Source organism: Rattus rattus, chromosome 4 (genome assembly GCF_011064425.1).
Source record: "Rattus rattus isolate New Zealand chromosome 4, Rrattus_CSIRO_v1, whole genome shotgun sequence".
Taxonomy (NCBI): domain Eukaryota; kingdom Metazoa; phylum Chordata; class Mammalia; order Rodentia; family Muridae; genus Rattus; species Rattus rattus.
Genome location: NC_046157.1, coordinates 1,587,505 through 1,608,630, shown reverse-complemented (window position 1 = coordinate 1,608,630; position 21,126 = coordinate 1,587,505). Strand labels below are relative to the sequence as shown.

The following is a 21,126-nucleotide window of genomic DNA, read 5'->3' as shown; positions in this document are numbered from 1 at the left end:
TGTGAGAAATGTGAACTAATTTTCTGCAGTAAATCCATATATATTCTTTAAATGTGGCCTCCATCCCTTAAGAATGTCTGGTCTTATTTAGAATTTGATTCTTTTTGTTTTAATAATTTTTAGCTTTACACAGATTTTGATGAAATTCGACAAGAAATTGAAAATGAAACTGAAAGAATTTCAGGAAGTAATAAGGTAGGCATTATTTCAAACCTGGAAGACTTTTCGAAAAGTAAATCCATTGCTGAATGTATTCTGTATATAATAATATTTAAGTTTATTGTACAGTCACACTCTTCTCTCCTTCTAGAACTACTCCTTACATGCTAGGTAAGTGTTCTCCCACTGAGCTATATTCTAAAGCCTTAATAATGCTATTATTTTTTTGAGACAGTGTCTCATGAAATTATCAAGGCTAGTCTTGAACTTGGAATACACCTGTTTCACCTTCCTGAGTAGCTGGAAATTACAGTCATGTGTTGCCTAGGTTGGTTTATAATTTCATAATCTTAAGCTTTCTTAAAAAATGAAGTACTCATGCAAGGCAGTGGTGGCAACACCTTTAATTCCAGCACTTGGGAGGCAGAGGCAGAGAGGCAGAGAGGCAGAGAGGCAGAGAGGCAGAGAGGCAGAGAGGCAGAGAGGCAGAGGCAGAGGCAGAGGCAGATGGATCTCTGTGAGTTTGAAGCCAGCCTGGTCTACAGAGAGCTCCAGGACAATCAGGGCCACACAGAGAAACCCTGTCTCAGACAACAAAAACAACAGCAACACCAGAGTATTCCACAAACATAAAAACTTAAGTGAATAATTATCTCTCTTGTATAAGTTGTCTTGGTTTATATCTGAGTTCCCAGGATTGGGGCAGTAGAGGCAGGCAGATCTGAGTTCAAGGGCAGCTTGAGATACACACTGAAATAGTTTTGTAAATACCAAAGGCTAGGGACAGAGCTCAGTGGTAGACTGTTTGGTGAAAAGTGGTGAACTAGATCTTCGGCAACACATGCAGTTCTATTCTATTGCTGTGATAAATACTCTAACAAAAGCAAGGGGGAAGGAAGGGTTTTACGGTCCATTGTGGCAGGGAAGTGACAACAACAGGAGCTTGAAGCAGCTGCTCACATGTTCAGAATCAGAAGGAAATATTGAGTGCAGGAATACATACTAATTTTTAACTGTCCTTTTCTACTTACATAGCCGAGGTACCACTCAAAAGTTAGGTAAGTCTTTTATCTAATTCAAGAGTGATAAAGACCATCTCCTACAGGCGTGCCCTTTCCCCAGGTGATTCTATTTTCTGCAAATCAACAGTATGTTTGCACACATAAACACACATACACACACACACCTTAAAGCTTTTATACATATAAAGTACTTCACTTATATTTTGTGAACTTAATTACATAGTACTTGTTTATAGTTAAATTTTTCTAAGAATGTGAGAATTTAAATCAAGCGTCTAGGATACTTTTAATGTCAAAATCGGCCTCATTTAAATCCATTTTATACCCTTCATTGTAATTACTGTTCTCTTTTTATATTTATTGCTATTCTGTATTATCTGGAGGAACATTGAATCTCACAAGTGACCTTGAGCCTAGTGATAATATCCAGTATATACTCGTTGCCAGATAGTATGATACAGTAGTTACTTCCTGACGGCAAGGCATTTTGAGCAGTGTTGAGACTGTGTGCCAGTTGAAAATATTTGTCTCATTCAGTACCAGTGCTTTGCTGAGTGTCAGACTCTGAGCTGGCACCTTCCAGTTACTGCTGTTGCCACCACACTTTCCTAAATGCCTTACACCAGCTGTACCTGGAATGTGACAGGAATATAACTAGATTACGTCAGGGATGGCTTTGTGTCTTGGGGATCTGAGAACTGAGATATATTGCCTGAGCAGACTCACTATGTATGTACAGATTTGCCACTTGATGTTCAAATATATGTGGCCAAATTAGTGGGAATAGCTTCTTATCTATTATTCTCTCAATTTAGCACCATCAATTCAGGAGCATAATTTTGGATAAATAAAAATGCATTATTTTTAAGTACTTAATCTGTTAAACGCTTTTTTAAAAATTGGCATATACATATAAAAAAGTAAAATGTATAGGGAGAAGAAATGTTATATATTAATGGTATAAGGTTGTATAGGATGATAATCCTACTTGTTATTTGATTGGCTGCCTTCTCCTTTATATAATTCATCAAACTTTTATTATTGAAAGATTTTAGGAACCATAGTTTAATAAATATTTTAAGGCATCTAAACTCTATGTACTTGTATATAGTTTGCTCTAGCATTTCATAATTCATTGAAATTCATTTTAATATATTTGAATCTTGTTTCTAGGGAGTAAGCCCTGAGCCAATCCATCTCAAGGTTTTCTCGCCCAACGTTGTCAACCTGACGCTTGTGGATTTACCAGGAATGACCAAAGTAAGGAACAGCTGTTGCTCGTGCTTTCCTTTAAAGGGATGTGTTTTATTTTCTGTTTAACATTGACCTAATGAGAATAATGAGTAATTTCACAGTTATTGTTATTATCAGATCATTTTATATAGTTTAGCCCTTCTTTCTCCTTAAAACACTTTCTTTACCTTGGCTCCCAGGGTGTCTACAGTTTTGTCTGTAATCTTGCTGGCCACCTCTTTCCAGGGTCTTTTGCTGGTTTCTTCTCATCTCACCAAAGTCTGTAATCAGAGTTCTTTTTTCTTTTTTTTTTTTTTTTGCCTCTTGTCCTCTTGAAGTACTCATATTATAATCTAATTAGGTTGATAGTATTATCAGATCTTCAGCTTTTAGTGCATTAATTTGAATATGTGAACATTCAGGTTATTTCCAGATACAAGTCCAACTATCCACTTGGTATACACATTGCAATGTTTTAATAAGCTTTACTATGTCCAGTATCAAACTCCGATCTGTGTTTAATCCTTCTGTCATCTTCCCTATCTGCATAGATGGCAATCCCACTGTTCTAATCGATCAGCCAAAACCTTACAGTCATCACTGACATTTCTTAACTGTCTCTTCCCCTTCCTTTCAGCAAGTCCCCTGGGCTTTCCTTATTTTTATAATATATCCAGAATTCTGTCACCTCTAAGTATATTCATGACAGGTAGTAACTCTTGTTATTTCACTCGGATTGTATTATTAAACTTACAGGGTAAATAATAGGTCTCTCTTTTTTACTTTTAGTAACCATACTGTTCTATCAAAATGAAAATTAGATCATCATTTCTTGGCTTAAAGTCTCTTCACTGACTTCCCAGTTACCTCTTTACTGAGAGTACAAATTAAAGTTCTTATAAATGTCTATTCCTGTCTCTTCTCGCACTTCTCTAGTTTGTTTGTATATTTAGACATCCCAGGATAGCCTCTAACCATCTGTAGTGGGGAATTTCTACTCTCCTAGATCTGGGATTACAGGCTCCACACTCTGTCCTTTTTTTTTAATTTCTGCTCAGTCATTAATCATCATCATCTAATTGAGGTAGATCCTGATTATTCTGTTTTTAAACATCATCTAAAGCAAGAATCTAAAGGCATCATTCGCCAGGCTCTGTTCTGTTCTGCTCTACTCTGTGTTGTTGCTAGGTGCATCTGCCACTGAGATGATGAGTGTGTTCCTTAGTATTTACTTACTCATAGTGTGTGTGTGTGTGTGTGTGCGCGCACGCTGCTTATCACTGAGAGCTCGTCTGTATGCAGTTGGCGCTCATTTGGATGATGAGTGTGTGCCTTAGTATTTACTTACTCATTGTGTGTGTGTGTGCACTGCTTATCACTGAGAGCTCGTCTGTATGCAGTTGGTGCTCAGCAGTTCTTGACATGATTTATGCAATAGTGAATTTTTGATATTTGGAAGTGACATTTTGAGGCTTTGGCCATTACTAGATTAACAAATACCTCTATAGCACATTATTAATTTAGTTATTTGTATATATAGAAATACCTGTATTCTATGAATTAAATGCGTAGGAAAAGCTGAGTTGATTTTTATATAGTTCATCTTCGTTTGATCTAGGTACCTGTAGGTGATCAGCCCAAGGATATTGAGCTTCAAATCAGAGAACTTATTCTTCGGTTCATCAGTAATCCCAATTCCATTATCCTTGCTGTCACTGCTGCAAATACAGATATGGCAACGTCAGAGGCACTTAAGATTTCCAGAGAGGTAGATCCAGATGGTAAGGACAGATGTTTATATTAAATAGATGTTGATTTACCGTGGTAAATCTTTCCTCAAGAAAAGAATTTTATTGAAAGGAGTGTATCCAGTAGATCTCAGTAGAGATCTTAAAATGCTTTCCTGCTTTTCTAACAAATTTAAATGCAATTAAGATGGAAAATAGTTACTTGATTGCTATAAAGGATAGGGAAAAAAGTTCCTCATAAGGTATATATTTTCAGTAGCTACCCAATTATAATTTTGACATCAAATTACTTTGTAAAATGTTTCCTTGTTTGTGTAAATGGAATTTCAATTTTTGAATAGCCAACATTTAAGAACAAATAACTCATAATTGTATAGATTATTGTGATGCAGGAGAGATAATTAATAGAATCTACTGTCTGCAGATTAAAAACAAACACACTAGTAGACAAGCTCAGTACAGAGGAGAGTCTTTTAAGGCATCTCCTTTATAAACCATTCTCTTCCCAGGTTGCGATTTTGTGATACTTAGGATCCTAGAGGTGTTTCTGAGCCTGTATGAAATGCTGGCTTTGTGAGTAAGTGGGTAAGTGACCCACAGGAAACTGTTTTGTCACCTAGATTCTTGACAACCAGCATCTGTGTTACAGGTTTTTTCTGCTTTGAAAAATAATCTCAAATAAAAATTTGATAGGAATACTATAAGTACAATCAAAACTTCCATGATTAGTCAGGTGTGATGGTGCCCACGTATACTCCTAGCACTTGGGAGGTGAGAACAGGAAAAGGTCACTATCAGTCAGCTACAGTGAGTGTGAGGCTAGCCATATCTGAAATCCTGTCTCTAAACACACACACACACACACACACACACACACACACACACACACAAAATAATAATGCAAAGATGGAGATACATTTGATCTAGTAATATTTTTTTTTTTTTTTTTTTTGGGGAGTGGTTGGTTTTTTTGTTTTGTATTGTGTTGTTTTAAGACAGTATCCCACTGTATACCCTGGCTGGCCTGGAACTTGTATGTAGATGATCTAATAATCTAAATTGACAATACATTACAGGGAAATAATTTCAATCAGTATTAATATATATATTAAAAATTTAGACATGGGCTAGAGAGATGTCAGTTGCAAATGTGTTTCCAGTGCAAGAGTGAGGACCCAGGTTCATATCCCTAAGAGGCAGGCACAGAGGAACACCTTAGCAGCCCCAGTGCCTGAGGCAGGAGGAGAACAGCAGACAGACCCCTGGAGCTTACTGTTCAGCCAGTTTAGCCAGCAGGTGGGATCCGACTTCAGTGAGAGGCCCTGTCTCAAAAAATAGGGTGGAAGGTAATTGAGGAAGACATCCCATGACTCCACATAAATATGCATGCAGAGCACATACACAGAAGCAGCTAAGGGCAATGTAGAAGTAATTTCTTAATGGGAATAAGATAATGTGAAATCACTATAAGTAGGGATTTGTAAATTGGGAACAAAAGAAAAAAGTCCATAACTGGGAAAATGCCTATCTGAAGTTGTACCTGCCAGAGCAGCTGGAATTGTTACATGTATTGATGTGGAGTGCTGTGTTCACTTTGGGAAAGAAGAACAATTCCAGTCAGCAATTGCATGTTACGTTTTCATTTGAAAACCTCTCGGGAGCCTGGTAAGCTAGCACATAGAATACCAGCAAATGGATAAATGGATTAGCTCAGGCTGTTGTGCACTCAGATATCCTGTTTCAAAAATCTGGGGCTTAGCAGGTTGATTGTTTGGCAAGTGAAGGCTCTTGCTGCTAAGTCTGATGATCTGAAAGGAAAGAACAAACCCCATCCTAAAGCTCATATATATGCAGTTCTACTTAGATGCCCCTTCGATTCCTTCCACCCCAAAAATAAATGGATAAATGAATTTTTAAAAATATCCTGTTGTGTACTAACATCTATGTTGAGTTAATTCATATTCCCCCAAACTAAAAACAACTCAGCTATTTCTCAAATCAGAAATGAATAGCCAAATTAGCACACCCATGTAATAAAGAACAGTATTCAGCAGTGATAGCTAATGACTACTACAGTGAGGACAGCACTCAGGTGAGTCATGGTGAATGAAAGACATCAGTGACATCCTCCTGTCACATAACATTCTAAGACATACAAAAGTAGGACTGGAAGACAGGTTTGGTTACTTAGCAAAAAAGGACATTGCCGGGTAGTGGTGCTGTAATGTATTAAAGTGGATGTACTTGTCAGAAAGAACCAAATTAGAATCTGGGGGTTTAATTCAGCAGTTACTTACCTTGCCCAAAGACCTAGGTTTCTTCCCCAGCACTGCCAAGGGGGTTGGGCAGGGGCAAGAGTCTACATAGTAAATAACTACAGATCCAAGAGACCCTACACCCTCTTATGTCCTCCAAGGATATCACCAGCACATGTGTGCACGAATAAACATGTAGATCCACACATATATACATAAATAAAATATTTTTTAAAAAATAGTAAATTTTAAAATGTAAAATGTGTACAGATGTTGACTTAAGCAATAATAAGAACTTACTTATGGAGCTAGAGAGTTGAGTCTGTGGTTAAGAGCACTTGCTAATGTTGTGGAGGACCAGAGTTTGGTTCCCAGCAACTATAGCAGTCAGCTCACAACTGTCCCTATGTAACTGTAACTCCAGAAGATCCACCACCCTCTGTGGCCTCCCTCGCATGCACAAACATAGACACACTCATATACACATAATTTTTAAAAGTTATTTCCAAAAGTTACTCATGAACAAATTTTAAAATTGCATGCCATATTTAAATTTATTTTAGATAAAGTACTGGAAGCAAAGGGTAGAAAAATATTTAACAAAATGGTGAAAGAGGCCATGTGTTAAGTAGAACTATAGATGAAAATTTTCCTTTACTAAACTTAATGCTGTTTTTTTAATGGATCTCTCCTCCCTTCCTTCTTATATTTACCAGGGCGCAGAACTCTAGCTGTAATCACCAAGCTTGATCTCATGGATGCGGGTACTGATGCCATGGATGTATTGATGGGAAGGGTTATTCCAGTCAAGCTTGGAATAATTGGAGTAGTTAACAGGTTAGCCATTTAAATAGAATAAAGGGGCTGGAGAATTGGTTCTGTGGTTAAGAACACTTGTTACTCTTCCAGAGGACCAGAGTTTGGTTCCCAGCACACCCACATTGAGTGACTCACAACCACTTAAAACCACAGCTCTAAGGGATCCATCACCCTCTGCTGCCCTCCAAGGGTACCACCAGCATACATGTGCTCATATAAATATGCAGATGCACACATATACACGTAAATAAGAAAAGAATGGGTTTTTTTTGTTGTTGTTGTTTTTAAGAATAGGATAAGAATCATAGCATTCTTACTTCAGAGCAAGTCTGAATTTCTGAAAATCAGTCTGAAATGTGGTACTGTCTTGTTTCCCCTCCTGTTCTAATGCTGATATTGCTGCAGAGGTCAATGCACTATAAAGAGATGAGGTTCATAATATCTCTCTTGAGTATTTTTGTGGTGGTGGTGGTGGTGGTGGTTGGTGGTGGTGGTGGTGGTGGTTGTGGTGGTGGTGGTGGTTTTTTAAGTATTAACCTGTATGTGGAGGTCAGAGGACAATGCAGGACCCAGTTTTCTCTTTCTCTCATTTGAGTGTTGGGGTTTAAACTTGGGTATCAGGCTCAGCAGCAAGTGTTTTTACAGAGTCACTTCCGAGGCCCTTTTTAAACATTTCTTCCTCTCTGAGTTTTCTAATGAAAAGTGTTTCTAAGGTAAACAAAACAGGAGATGACTAATAATTAGCTTTTACAAATTCTTGCCTGCTATTTAAATTATGTATAAGGGCATTGGGTAAAGAAAAAGAGTATTATTTAATTTGTGCCCAATCAAGAAATTTTAAAGGGAGTGGAATTCTAATGACCATTTTAATCCCATATCATTAGTAATACTGTGTTATTGCCAGAATGTAACTTGGAAACTTTAAGGATAACATCCTAAAAAATGCTGGCATTAAAAACGTTAGAACAGAAACAAAACAACTAGTATTGACTATTTCTTGTCAGTGAGCAGTTTGTAGCGGTGTTGAGATTCTCACGGGAGGCAGGGCTTGTGCGAGGCAGTGACGGTTTCTCTTAGGTCAGAGATTCTCTATGGTATGGAAACTAGTTGTCAAGAGACCAAGTTCGTGTGTGTGTGTGTGTGTGTGTGTGTGTGTGTATGTGTGTGTGTGTGTGTTTCAAACCTTTATTTTTTTTAATTGGATATTCTCTTAATTTACATTTCAAATATCATCCCTTTTTCTGGTTTCCTCTCTAGCAACCCCCTATAACATCCCCCTCCCTTTGCTTCAATGAGGGCACTCCCCCACTCAGTCACCCACTCCCCCTCCTCCCTGCCCTGGCATTCCCTTTACACTGGGTTGTCCAGCCTTCACAGAACCAAGGGCCTCTCCCCGTGATGCCCAACAGGCCATCCTCTGCTACATATGGGACTGGAGCCACCGGTCACTCCATGTGTATTCTTTTGTTGGTGGCATAGTCCCTGGGAACTCTGGGGGGTCTGGTTAGTTGATATTGTTGTTGCAAACCCTCGGGGTTGCAAACCCCTTCAGCTCCTTCAGTCCTTTCTCTAACTTCTCCATTGGGGACACTGTTCTCAGTTCAGTGGTTGGCTGCGAGCATCTGCGTCTGTATTTGTCAGGCCTTCTCAGAGCCTCTCAGGAGACAGCTATATCAGGCTTCTGCCAGCATGCACTTCTTGGCATCCACAATAGTGTTTGGGTTTGGTGACTGTATATGGGATGGATCTCCAGATGGGACTGTAAGAGACCAAGTTCTAATTCTAGTTTCTACATGGTCTGGATATAATAGACTTTAAATCACTTGTAACATCTTTGGCCCGCAAGTCATTTAAAAACATTTATTTTATTAAGTGATATATAAGGTTGTCCCATTGTCTCTTTATGTTCCTCCATACATTCCTTTCCACACTTAAAGAAAACATATCTATTTTCTTTTCAGGCAAGCATGTGCTATATACACTACTGCATACTATATTTGTAGATAATTACACTTTAAGTTAACTTTTTCATTTTTGGTAGAAATTAGTCATCTGCCCATGGATAAAATAAAGCAGATTAAGATATAATTACATTTGTACATCAATTTACAACCTATTTAAGGATACTGCTTTTGCTTATAGTTAATAGTAACAGTGAAGCTGATACTCGACATCTTAAGTTCAGTCACACAGTTCAAATCTTGGCTGTCTGTGCCTTCCTTGTGTGAGTTCATTGAGACATCAGTGCCTTGTATAAAATGTAAGATGATGCCCATTGCTGTGGAGGATCACTGGAGGCGTAAATAAACAGCATGTTAGAAGTCGGGAGGCACCATCTGATGCAGCCGCTCATGACTCGAGTTGAACAAGTTTGCTCTTTTTCAACCACAGGAGCCAACTGGACATTAACAATAAGAAGAGTGTAACTGATTCAATCCGTGATGAGTATGCTTTTCTTCAAAAGAAGTACCCATCTCTGGCCAACAGAAATGGAACAAAGTATCTTGCTAGGACTCTGAATAGGTAACATTTTCACTTTTTGAAGATGAAATGTTTTTGTTTTGCCACCAGTTGTCCTAGAATGTGCAGGTTTCATTTCATATCTTTTCATACTGTTCCTTCCAGCTTCACTTCTGGGTTCCTGTGAAGCAAACATTTGTTTTTTGGTTTGTTTGATATTAAATCATGTAGTCTGGAGTGAGTATTCAGATAATTTTCTTAATTGGGAAGTGGGTTTTTTTTTTTTCAATTCAAACTCATTTCCCAAATTACTATCATATGGTTTAATATTCAAAAAAAATTTTTGTTCAAGTAAAACATTTTCAGTATTGTTTACAATCAAGTAGTAATAACAAATTTTTGGGAAGCCCATCATACGGAGTTTACATTTTGTGAAGCCCAGATCTCTGGAGTGGAGATTTTAAAGTTGATCTAAGTTCCTGATAGGGATAAATTTGCTTATGGGGTCATCCTTCCTCCTTAAGAACCTCCAGAATCAACCAGCACCAGCCAAATCGTTTAACTGTCCCCATGCCCACAAAGCAGCACCAGTGATTCAGGGCTTGGAGTCAGCCCCTAGCGGAGTCTGCTCATCTCTTTGTGCAGTTCATAGCTGCCTGTTTCTGGCTTGTTGACGTGTCATCCAATGAAATCGAAATACGCATCTGTTTTATGTGAGCCATGAGAACAGCAGCAAGCTGACTGGACAGCATCAGTGGCCGATGCAGATGCAGGAGGTTTAGAGACTGACGTCAGCAGAGCAGCTGCCACCACGGTACCTTGACTGAGCAGTTAAGAAAATTGAACAGGATTTTGAACTTTAGTGAGATTAGATGAGTTCCAAAACACTTCAGATTGCATGAATTTAATTAAATTGTTCAGTTATCACATGATGTGCTACAGATATCACGTGATATTCATAGACAAGCTATCTCAGAATTCCCTTTACATTTATTCGTAATAGAAATAACATGAGTTCCGGGGCTGGGGATTTAGCTCAGTGGTAGAGCGCTTACCTAGGAAGCGCAAGGCCCTGGGTTCGGTCCCCAGCTCCGAAAAAAAGAACCAAAAAAAAAAAAAAAGAAAGAAAAGAAATAACATGAGTTCCATACCTACTATTCTGAATATCTACTAATGCTGTAGGGACTAAAAAGCCTTCCTTGTGTATAAGTGACTAAAGTGAAAACCATTATTACTTATCCTATAAATTGAAGGAAAATGAATTTGGGTCTTAGTAAGATGGATTTATTTATACTAAGTATACTTAATACCTGTTGTAAAAGATAAGTTATTAAACCAGAATTCTAGGTAGACTTGGACTGAGTGGCCTACTTTAGATCACTGTGACATAAAATAATGGGCATTGCTTTGTTTTGGTTTTCTCGCAACCACCAGACTGGGTGGGCGAAAGGTCTATGTCAGTTAAATTGACTAAGGACCTCTAATTTAAGATTGCTGTATTTCTTGTTTTTGTGCTATGGTGGAAGAGCTAAAAATTTATTTTCTTATTCTTATAGTTACTTAGACGAACAGAGTACTTCTGACAGAATTATGTTGGGTTTTCCCCATATACCGTAGAATGTAATTCTTTGGTAGATTATAACTAGATGTCCTCTAACTCACTTCTGACACTATTTACATGAAGTCATTATTACTATAAAGGACGCAGTCAGAAGAGATAGGTAAGGTAAGGTACATGGATTATTGAAAGGTGAGCCCGGGCTTTAGACCCTTTCTGGGCATGCTGTGCTGCACATACAGCCTCTCTAATTTCATGCACTCTCTCCTTGAGTTAGCAGTTTCCTCATATGACCAATTACTTCCTAGCCATTGGTGAGCAAGTTGTTTGGGATTGAACAGCTCAATCCTTCCATCTTTCTAGTCTTTCCAGAAACTAGCCACCAATCCTCAGACACTTTTAAGATCTGAGTACTAGAAAGTTTTCCACTTTTTACACATTTTTAATTGACTTATTTAAAGTATCAGAATATGTAGTTTTATGCTAAAACCCTGCTTTTCTAATCTTTCAGGTTACTTATGCATCATATCAGAGATTGTTTACCAGAGCTGAAAACAAGAATAAATGTCTTAGCTGCTCAGTATCAGTCTCTTCTAAATAGCTATGGTGAGCCCGTGGATGATAAAAGTGCTACTTTACTCCAGCTCATTACCAAGTTTGCCACAGAGTATTGTAACACTATTGAAGGAACGGCAAAGTACATCGAAACTTCTGAGCTGTAAGTAAGAAGGTTTTGCAAAGATTTGGGTGCTTGGATTGTAAGGATCTTTGCGGTGACTTAGATCATCTGTGATTATTATCCATAAAATAGGAATATAAATCTATAGAAATGACAGGAGGATTGTGTTATATGTTTATAAATTGTGTAAAAACATGGTAAAGTTACAGGTTGTTTTAAAAAGCAACATTTTTAAAAAAGAAGATATCCCTACTCTTTCTCAGGCTTCCTCAAACTCATGATCCTCCTGTCTCAGCTTCCCACATAGCTAGAATTGTAAGGCCATGCCATAATGTCAGACTTTGAAGTGGTTCCTTTTTTTTCCTCTCTCTAATTTTTAAAGTAAAATTCATCCCCTGTCCCCGACTGTCCTTTCTTTCTGTGGCACAGCAGACATGTGGAGGTCAAAAGTCAGCTATCTCTCCTGCTCCCTTGTGAGATTGAGGGATTGAGCTTGGGTTGTCAGGCCTCTTCAAGCCTAGGGAGGAGCAAATGAACATCTTGTCACCCCAGATATCTGTCGGTGACTGATTTCACCAGAGTCCGACTAGATAAAGCACTGAGTGCATTGAGCTTGTTTGTAGAGCGCGTGTAAATTAGTTACAGAAGTCTGGGGAACCCCATAATAGCTCTCTTGATGCCATGTCCCATCCCATGCTGGATGGCAGTCTCATGGATTCTGCATTACATGCCCCATCATCAGTCACCCTTTCACTTCCTTATCTAGTCTCTCATCTCCCAAGATGACTTGCAGCTGGGGGAGGGAATAATTTCTGGAATCCCTGGTGAGAATCTTCCAATTTCTCTATAGCATGTTTCTCAACCTATATGAGTCATGACACCTTTGGGGGTTGACTGACCTTCATAGGGGTCACCTAAGACCATCAGAAAACACATATTTTTATTTTGATTCATAATAGTAGCAAAATTACAATTTCAAAGTAGCAACAAAAATAACTATAGTTGTGGGTGAACACAACATCAAGAATTGTATTAAAGGGTCACAGCATTAGGAAGGTTGAGTCACTGCTTTATACAGAATGTCAATAGCTCCACTAATATTGCCATAGACCTAGCTACCACTATTATTGTTCTGCTCTCGTTTTCAAGTCTATCAGGGCAAAAATCCAAGATAGATTCTTGTTACTGTGTCATCCCTTCTGAGCCATCTCACCAGCTTTTAACCTTTAAAATTGCATTAGTGATTTTTCTATTGCTCTGATAGAGCATCCAGACCAAGGCAACTTGCAGCTTACATTAGGAAGTAGTTTGTTTGGCCTGATGGTTCCCAAGGGACTAGGAGTTCATCCATCACCATTATAGTAGGGAGATGTGGCAACAAGCAGGCTTGGTGCTAGAGCAGCAAGCTGGGAGTAAACTACAGTGGAGTCTAGCTTTGAAATCTAGGCCACACCTAAACCTACCCAAACCATGCTGCCAACTGGAGAGAGATTCGAACACCTGACCAGTCACATCCAAAGCACAATAATCGTGCTTAAATGTTGTGGTTTGCTCTGGAGTTAGCTGTATTTTGATGCTAATTCCACTGCTCCTTGGAATGCTGCCTATTCTCTTAGTCAGGACTCAGGTGACTTCACTAGAACCTTCTCCCCATTGAATTTGTAAAGTACAGGTGAGGGTCAGGTACAGGATAGAAGGAGGCCTGTCATTGGAGGAGAAGGAAGGATGAGTGGAAGAGAAGTTTGAAGGAAGAGGAGGAGACTGGAATGGAAAGGGGGCGTGGGGGGACCATGGCAGGACAATGGAGGCTGACCTTAAGGTTACGCTCTGTGTATTTACAGGTTGTTATTAATGTTCTCAAGGGATGGATGGTACCGGGCTTTATATGTTTAAGTGGGCAACTATATCTTCCCAATTGGGTCAAAGATTATTGTGTTGTGTGTTCTTTTATGTGACGGTTTGAGTGTAGGAAAGTGTGCGGTGGCTGGAGACACTGGGCCGCCGTGGAGTTGGGATGTGTTTCTGCCAAGATATCTAGAAGATATCTTGGGGCACTGCGGTGCTGGACCCAGCGAGGTAAAAGACAACAATCCATTTTTTATTTTTTATGTTTTTACAACAACACTTTAACTATTTGGGGTATGGGTTACTTAGGCAAGCACTCTGTGACTAAGCTACATACCCAGCCTGGTTGTTTCCTTAATATACATTAAGAAATTTTGAGTTTGAGGCTAATGAGGACACTGTAGTAAGTTATCCTTTTTATGAGGTTTATTAGAAGAGATTTCAAGTTTTAACACCACAGACAGATAGGGCAGACTGCTGCATGGGGAACAAGGGCTCCACGGAGAGCTTAGTTCCACGTGGCAGAGAGTGGGTCCACTTTTACAGATTTTAGAAGAAGGAGGGTGGGAAGATTGAAGTTTTCTTCTTTTTGTCCTATAGTTGGCCATTGTTAGGTATAGCCAGTGAGCGCTCGGTTTGAAGAACAGTCCTGTGATTGGCAGGCATCTTTCTTGGTTGACTATCGCTGGGATTGGTAAGGTGGTTAGTTTCATGTGTACCTGACACAAAGTGGAGTCCTTGGGAAGAGGAACTCTTCAGTTGAGAAGATACCCTCATACGGTCGGCCTGTATACAAGTTTGTCAGGCATTTTCTTAATTGATTAATGTGGGAGTGCCTGGCCACTTTGGATGGTGATCCTGAGTTCTGTAAGAACACGGGCTAAACAAAACAGTAAAGCCCACTCCTCCATGACCTCTTGCCCCGATTCCTGTCTTGAGTCCCTGCCCTGACCCCCTCCATAAGGGACTGTAAGCTGTAAGGGGAAATAACCCTTCCCTCCCCAAAATGCTTCTGGTCATGGTGCTTCTGGTCATGGTGTTTACTACAGCAATAGAGACCTAAGACAGAGGGGAAAGTAAAGGCTCTAGAAAAAGAAGTCATTTTAGTTGTAGAAATCAAGTTAGTGTTTACATTGGTCATTGCGGAGCCAGTGTGGAAGAGCTTTACATGGTGGTCTGGGCATGGTACACACATGGTATATAATTGGTAGTGAAAATACAGATAAATAAATACAAAACATAAAAACAGAATTACCATTAACTTCACCAACCAGAGATTATTCCTTCTTGTTTGCTTTAACTTACACGTTACACATCTGCCGTAAGGCAGGTAAATGCCTGTATGTTATCAGGTGCTGTACATACTATCTTGGCCTCATTTCTTCGAATCAGTATGTTACAGACAACTTACTGCCAGCAGTATATAAAAATACATGACTCCAAACATACTTATTTCCCTACTCCCCCTTTCTCTCCCTCTCTCCTGTCCATATACTCCGTAAAAAAGAAAAACACTTTAGATTTAAGGATAGAGACATACAAGAATTTGCCAACAAATATACAGAGAGGTCCCTCAATCTCCCTTCCAGTGTATATGCAGCAGAATGAAAACGTGCATCATCTGTGTGGTACTGGTTTTACAGGTATGACCCATGCAAGGGTGAGCAGGGTAATAGGGGCTTATGCCAATGTTGGACAAACAGCCTCTGAGGCCAAACTGACAGGACCAGTTCTCTACAAGAAGGCACTGAGTAGTTAATGAGTTAGTAAGTGAGGCTGCAAAGGTGAAGACCAAGCTGTAGTAGAGCCCTGAGTGTTTGAAACGCCCAAACTGTTGGCCATTCTAGCAAGCTGTAGGCCTAGGAAAGAGTGTGAGAACTGGGGTAGCAGAGCTGGAGGGTTGGGTCACCCAAGACTCTTGGAACCCACATGATTCCATCATGAGCCCAGATGCTGGAACCACAGGATTTGGTGTTTACCTTGCTAGGTGTCAGTTTTGCTTTGATCCTGCTGTGACTAGGGAGACTAAGAATGATATTTACATATAAATACACAATTTTTAAATAAAAACTTATTTAGTATTTCATGATATTTGGGAATTATATAAAATTTAAGTGTCAGGCTGTATGTTTTATTGCAGCATACCTAACTTCAAGTCATTTTTTTTTTTACAGATTGTTTTTGTATTTACTGGCAGATTTTGGTAGTTGCAACAAATACTGAAAGGCCTACATATTTATTGTCTAGCCTGAGTTGTAGATTTTGTAAGTCAGCAGAAACACGTAAGGTACTATTTCCTTTCTGAGAGAAGCTTATAAGCTAGCAGGGCAGGGAATGCCATTTAACAAGTTTCAGTTGCCTGAGCCTTGTATTAAATAGCTACTATATACTAAATCATATGAAGACATATATTACCCATAATCCTGAAATTACCTAAACTTTAATAAAAGAGAATCTGCCTCAGAGATTTTGCTTGAAGAGAAGACATAGAAAGGGGGACAGGGAAGGAAAAAGTCAAACCATGTTTGTAGATGACATGATTCTTTTAAGAGACCCCCATTAAGTCTACCAGAAAACTAACTCATCTAATAAACACCGTAAAGGTACCCAATACAAAATCAACATAAAAAATCTTTAATATATATCAACAATTACTCTCAAAGAAAGAAATTAGGAAAAATACCCTATTCAAATAACTCAAAAAATTATTCATCAAAAAAGAACTTTAAGACACTAAAAGGAGAAATCTTGCTCCTGGATTGACAGAATTAATATTTTAAAAATGGCCATGAAACCAAAATTAATTATACATTTAATGGAATATCTATCAGAATTTGATGTCATATTTGATGGATTTTTAAAATTTATGGAAAATTTTTATAGACCCAAAAGGGCACATGCCAACCTCAAATGATACTATAGAGCCATAGTGATAAAGACAGTCTGGTACTGGCATAAAAGCTGGCAGACAAGCCAATGGGATGGGATGGGATGGGATGGGATGGGATGGGATGGAGGACCCAGAATTAAAAGGAAAATGCTAGGCCTAGTTAATTTTTAACAATGGCAAAACATTCATTTGGAAAAAAAGCCTGTTCAACAAGAAGTGCTGGCAAAACTGGATGTCCACAGACAGAATGAATTTAGATTCTTTGACCTTATACAAAAGTAAATTCAAACTGGATCAAAGACCACTGAAACTTCTAGAGGAAAACAGAGAGAGTCCCCCTCAAGACATTGGGGTAGGCAAGAACTTTCTGAATAGAACACCAAAACACAGGACCTAGTCCCAGTTATCAACATATAGGGACTACATGAAAATAAAAAGTTTCGGGTTGGGGATTTAGCTCAGTGGTAGAGCGCTTGTCTAGGAAGCATAAGGCCCCAAGGTTCGGGTCCCCAGCTCCAAAAAAAAAAAAAAAGAACCAAAAAAAAAAAAAAAAAAAAGAAAAGAAAAGTTTCTGTACAGCAAAAGGACTATTAGCAGAGCAAACAGCTCATAGAATAGACAAAACAAACAAACAAAAATATGTCACTAGCTATACTTAGAAAAGATGCTAATACCAGAATTTATAATGAATTGCAACAATTCAATACCAAGGAAATAAAATCCTAATCATTAGACTAGTGTTAACAAAACCACACAGGTGGCCAAAAATTATTTTAAAAAGTGGTCATAATTTTGAGGTACTTCATTCCCAGTCTTAAGTGGTCTTCATCAACAAATTTGACAGAATGTTAGAAAAAGAGGGCTTCTTATTCACTGCTCATGGGAGGTGCAAATTAATACATCCATTGTGAAAATGAGCTTGTATATTTTTCAAAAAATTAAAAATAGTACTACCATCTGACCCAGCTCCTTCACTCTGGGGCATATCCCCAGATAACTTGACTTACAGAAAGGTGATTGTGCTCCATGTTTATTGCTGCTTTATTCACTCAAGAGTTGGGATCAACCTACGTATCTATCAACAGGTGAATGTATAATCTATAAACATATATGTTTATAAATACTACTAAATACTACTTAAATACTACTTAGCTCTAAAGGAAAAAAATCACAAAATTTGAAAGAAATTTAACAGATTTACAAGTACTTCGAGTATATATATTAAGAGAGAAATCCTTATTCATTGTTGGTGGGGATGTAAATTAATACAGCCATTGAGTTTTTGATAAGGCTTTGTTGGAAAATGAAACAGCCTTAAAGCTTAAAGACAGACATAACTTGGGCTGGAGAGATGGCTCAGTGGTTAGGAGCACTGAGTGCTCTACCAAAGGTCCTGAGTTCAAATCCCAGCAACCACATGGTGGCTCATAACCATCTATAATGAGATCTGATGCCCTCTTCTGGTGTGTCTGAAGACAGCTACAGTGTACTTACATATAATAAGTAAATAAATAAATCTTTGAAAAAAAGACAGATTAACTTGTAGCTTGCTTTCCTTATAGTAATGCATATTTGTATAATTCATTGCTTTTCAGATGTGGTGGTGCTAGGATTTGCTATATTTTCCATGAGACTTTTGGGCGAACCTTAGAATCTGTTGATCCACTAGGTGGCCTTAACACTATTGACATCTTGACCGCCATTAGAAATGCTACTGTGAGTATGCCTAACAACAGGTTAAAGTTTCATTTGCTTAAGCATATTTTAAGTTGATGTACAATTTATTTTATTCTCATACTTGGAATTTTTTTAGGAAAAAGAACAAAAATGGGATTCCTTTTTAATCCTTTGGAAGACCTGAAAATGAACATAACTATAATGATACGAAGCTAAGTTTTGCTTTTTCAGGGGCCCCGTCCAGCTTTATTTGTGCCTGAAGTTTCATTTGAGTTACTGGTCAAACGTCAGATTAAGCGTCTAGAGGAGCCCAGCCTCCGCTGTGTGGAGCTGGTCCACGAGGAAATGCAGAGGATCATTCAGCACTGTAGCAACTACAGCACACAGGTACTGAGTGGGACGGGGCTCCCCAGAGTCCTGTGTCCATAGAACGGGAGGAAATGAATAAAACCAAATCTACAACTTAGTACTTCAGTGATTATTTCATTTTCAGTTAGACAGACTAACATTTTTACTTCTTTACTACATACAGGAACTGTTACGGTTCCCTAAACTCCATGATGCCATAGTTGAAGTAGTGACTTGTCTTCTTCGTAAAAGGTTGCCCGTGACAAATGAAATGGTGAGCTCTTGTTTTATTTGAATTGCCATTCGATTTCATGAGGACTTTCTAGCTACTTCTGTTCTGTGCTGCCATTGGTTTTGGGTTTTTTTTTTTTTTTTTTTTTTTTTTTTTGGGAATTTTTTGTCTATGGACTCAGTAACCAGACCTTTACAGCAAGCTTACTTTTATTCTGAAGCACATCAGGGTAATTTGGTCTCTTCCACATTTTCCTGTTCTATATCCTAATGATAGTAGTTAGTTATTACCATAGTGAGCTATAGCTGTCCACTCCCATCCCCATTAAAATGGTGAAATTGAAATTACACTTATGCCTCCAAGTGGGTAGCAGTTTTTTGTTTTCCTTCTGGCCACTAAAAATGCATTGAGCCTCACCTGAAGTTCATTAACCATATCCTTGGAAATCTCGGTGAGCGGCTGCTGAGTGATCACTCTTGTAACAGGGATTACTGTTAAAGTCAGAAGCCTAAAGCCTGATCTCGTCCTCTACCCACCAGCATCATAGATCAGATGCCATGGAACTTCATGGCACCAGCTCTGCACCATTAAGTGGTGTTCTGAAACTTGAGAGAATACAGGGCAGTCATGGGAGCCTTGGTTCCTCTTGAATGACCTCCATATTTTTACGTGTACCTTATTGTTTAACTTGGCACAAACAGCTATTGGGCTAACAAGTAGCTCACACTGTGTTCATTTGGAACTTAATAAGTAATATTTTGATAATTGTTTCGTTCAGAGTTGGCAGTAGGGGAGTAAGTTTTGGAGAAAAGCTGTGGCCAGAAGCATTTAAAGCCTAGAGGATAAAAACACATTAAGGGTGGCCATGGTTCTGTAAACAATCCCTTGCCCTCACCAGTATTTCTGTAAGCAACTCTAATGAAACTCAGGTGGGTCAGGTCATTAAAGACCTGAGAGAAGTGGGACTGCTAACTGGGAAGAGAAAGAGGTGGGGGCGAGGACAAGAATGGCAATGGTGAGTATGGTTAAAACATGGATGAAAACATCACAAATGAAACCACTTATGCATAACTAATATGCATTAATTTTTTTCTTCTTTATTAACTTGGAGCATTAATTTTTTTAGAGATAAAAATTTAAGTTCATTCTCTGTAAACCTTAGGAATTTTGTAGAAGATTGAAAACATAAGTCTTCATGTTTCCTTTTGAATGCTCATTAGACTTTTAGCCCCATTAATTTTATCTGTATGTTTCATGGTTAAAGCTAAGTTATAACTTAACTACCTCAGGCTTAAATATGTTTGTTATTCAAATAAAATTAGCATTTTTACTTATGCCCACTTATGAACTAATTACTTAAAATTAAACATAAACTTTGACACTATAATGTATGATCTGATGTTTGAATAACAAAGTTGCGTTTTGAAGGCTTGGAACTTAAAATTGCATCAAATACATAATTTTTCGCAGTAATGGGAAATTACTTTAAAGCTAACTTAATGTCATGTTTTCTTTCTTGGAAGTGCAATTTTAAGTCTGGAAAGTAATTTAATTATCATTAGGCATAAAGTGTTATTTGGCGTATAGTCATTAAGTGTATGGAAATGTTTCTTATACATTTGCAATATTGTCTGTATACTAAGGTTTTCATATTTAGACTTCTCAAGGTTAGGTTAGACTGGCACTTTTTTTATTAGCCTTATTTTGTTTTTTTTTTATAGGTACATAACTTAGTGGCAATTGAGCTAGCATATATCAACACAAAACACCCCGACTTTGCTGATGCCTGTGGGCTGATGAACAATAACATAGAGGTAAGTAGGGCATCATTTTTCAAAGGGCTGGATCAGGTGCAAGTAGATTTGTACAAGAGATGTGGCATATTACTGCTGGTTGTATGCCTAGGAAATATCCTAAATTCATTTCATTGTTAGGTTAATTTTAGCTCTCAAAATCACATGGGACAATTATTTTTACTTACTAATCAAAAAGGATTTATTTTAATGTTGAAGAATGATCTCTCCTTTTCAGTAACCATTATAGTTCTTTGAAGTATATAAAACCAAGTGAATGCTTATAATTGAGGGTGTTTTGTTTTATTTTGTTTTTAGTTCTGAAACAATGAAGGAAACATTCAAAGAATTACCTAACTTCATAATTTGGAAAAGTGTAGATTCCTCACAATAAAGTCTCCCCTCCCC

General features: G+C 38.2%; 1 protein-coding gene across 14 annotated transcripts in view; it reads left to right on the top strand.

Moving 5' to 3' along the window:
* The window catches only part of Dnm1l (dynamin 1 like), a 50,917-nt gene that overhangs the window by 20,482 nt on the left and 9,309 nt on the right, over positions 1–21,126 (top strand). For all 14 annotated transcript variants that reach the window (XM_032899823.1, XM_032899817.1, XM_032899815.1 and 11 more), the window contains 10 exons: positions 124–195; positions 2,355–2,441; positions 4,033–4,195; positions 7,134–7,254; positions 9,628–9,759; positions 11,766–11,972; positions 18,264–18,384; positions 18,577–18,732; positions 18,878–18,967; positions 20,647–20,739. In XM_032899823.1, the coding sequence (XP_032755714.1) occupies positions 124–195; positions 2,355–2,441; positions 4,033–4,195; positions 7,134–7,254; positions 9,628–9,759; positions 11,766–11,972; positions 18,264–18,384; positions 18,577–18,732; positions 18,878–18,967; positions 20,647–20,739 (1,242 nt within the window). The remainder of the gene's footprint in view (positions 1–123; positions 196–2,354; positions 2,442–4,032; positions 4,196–7,133; positions 7,255–9,627; positions 9,760–11,765; positions 11,973–18,263; positions 18,385–18,576; positions 18,733–18,877; positions 18,968–20,646; positions 20,740–21,126) is intronic.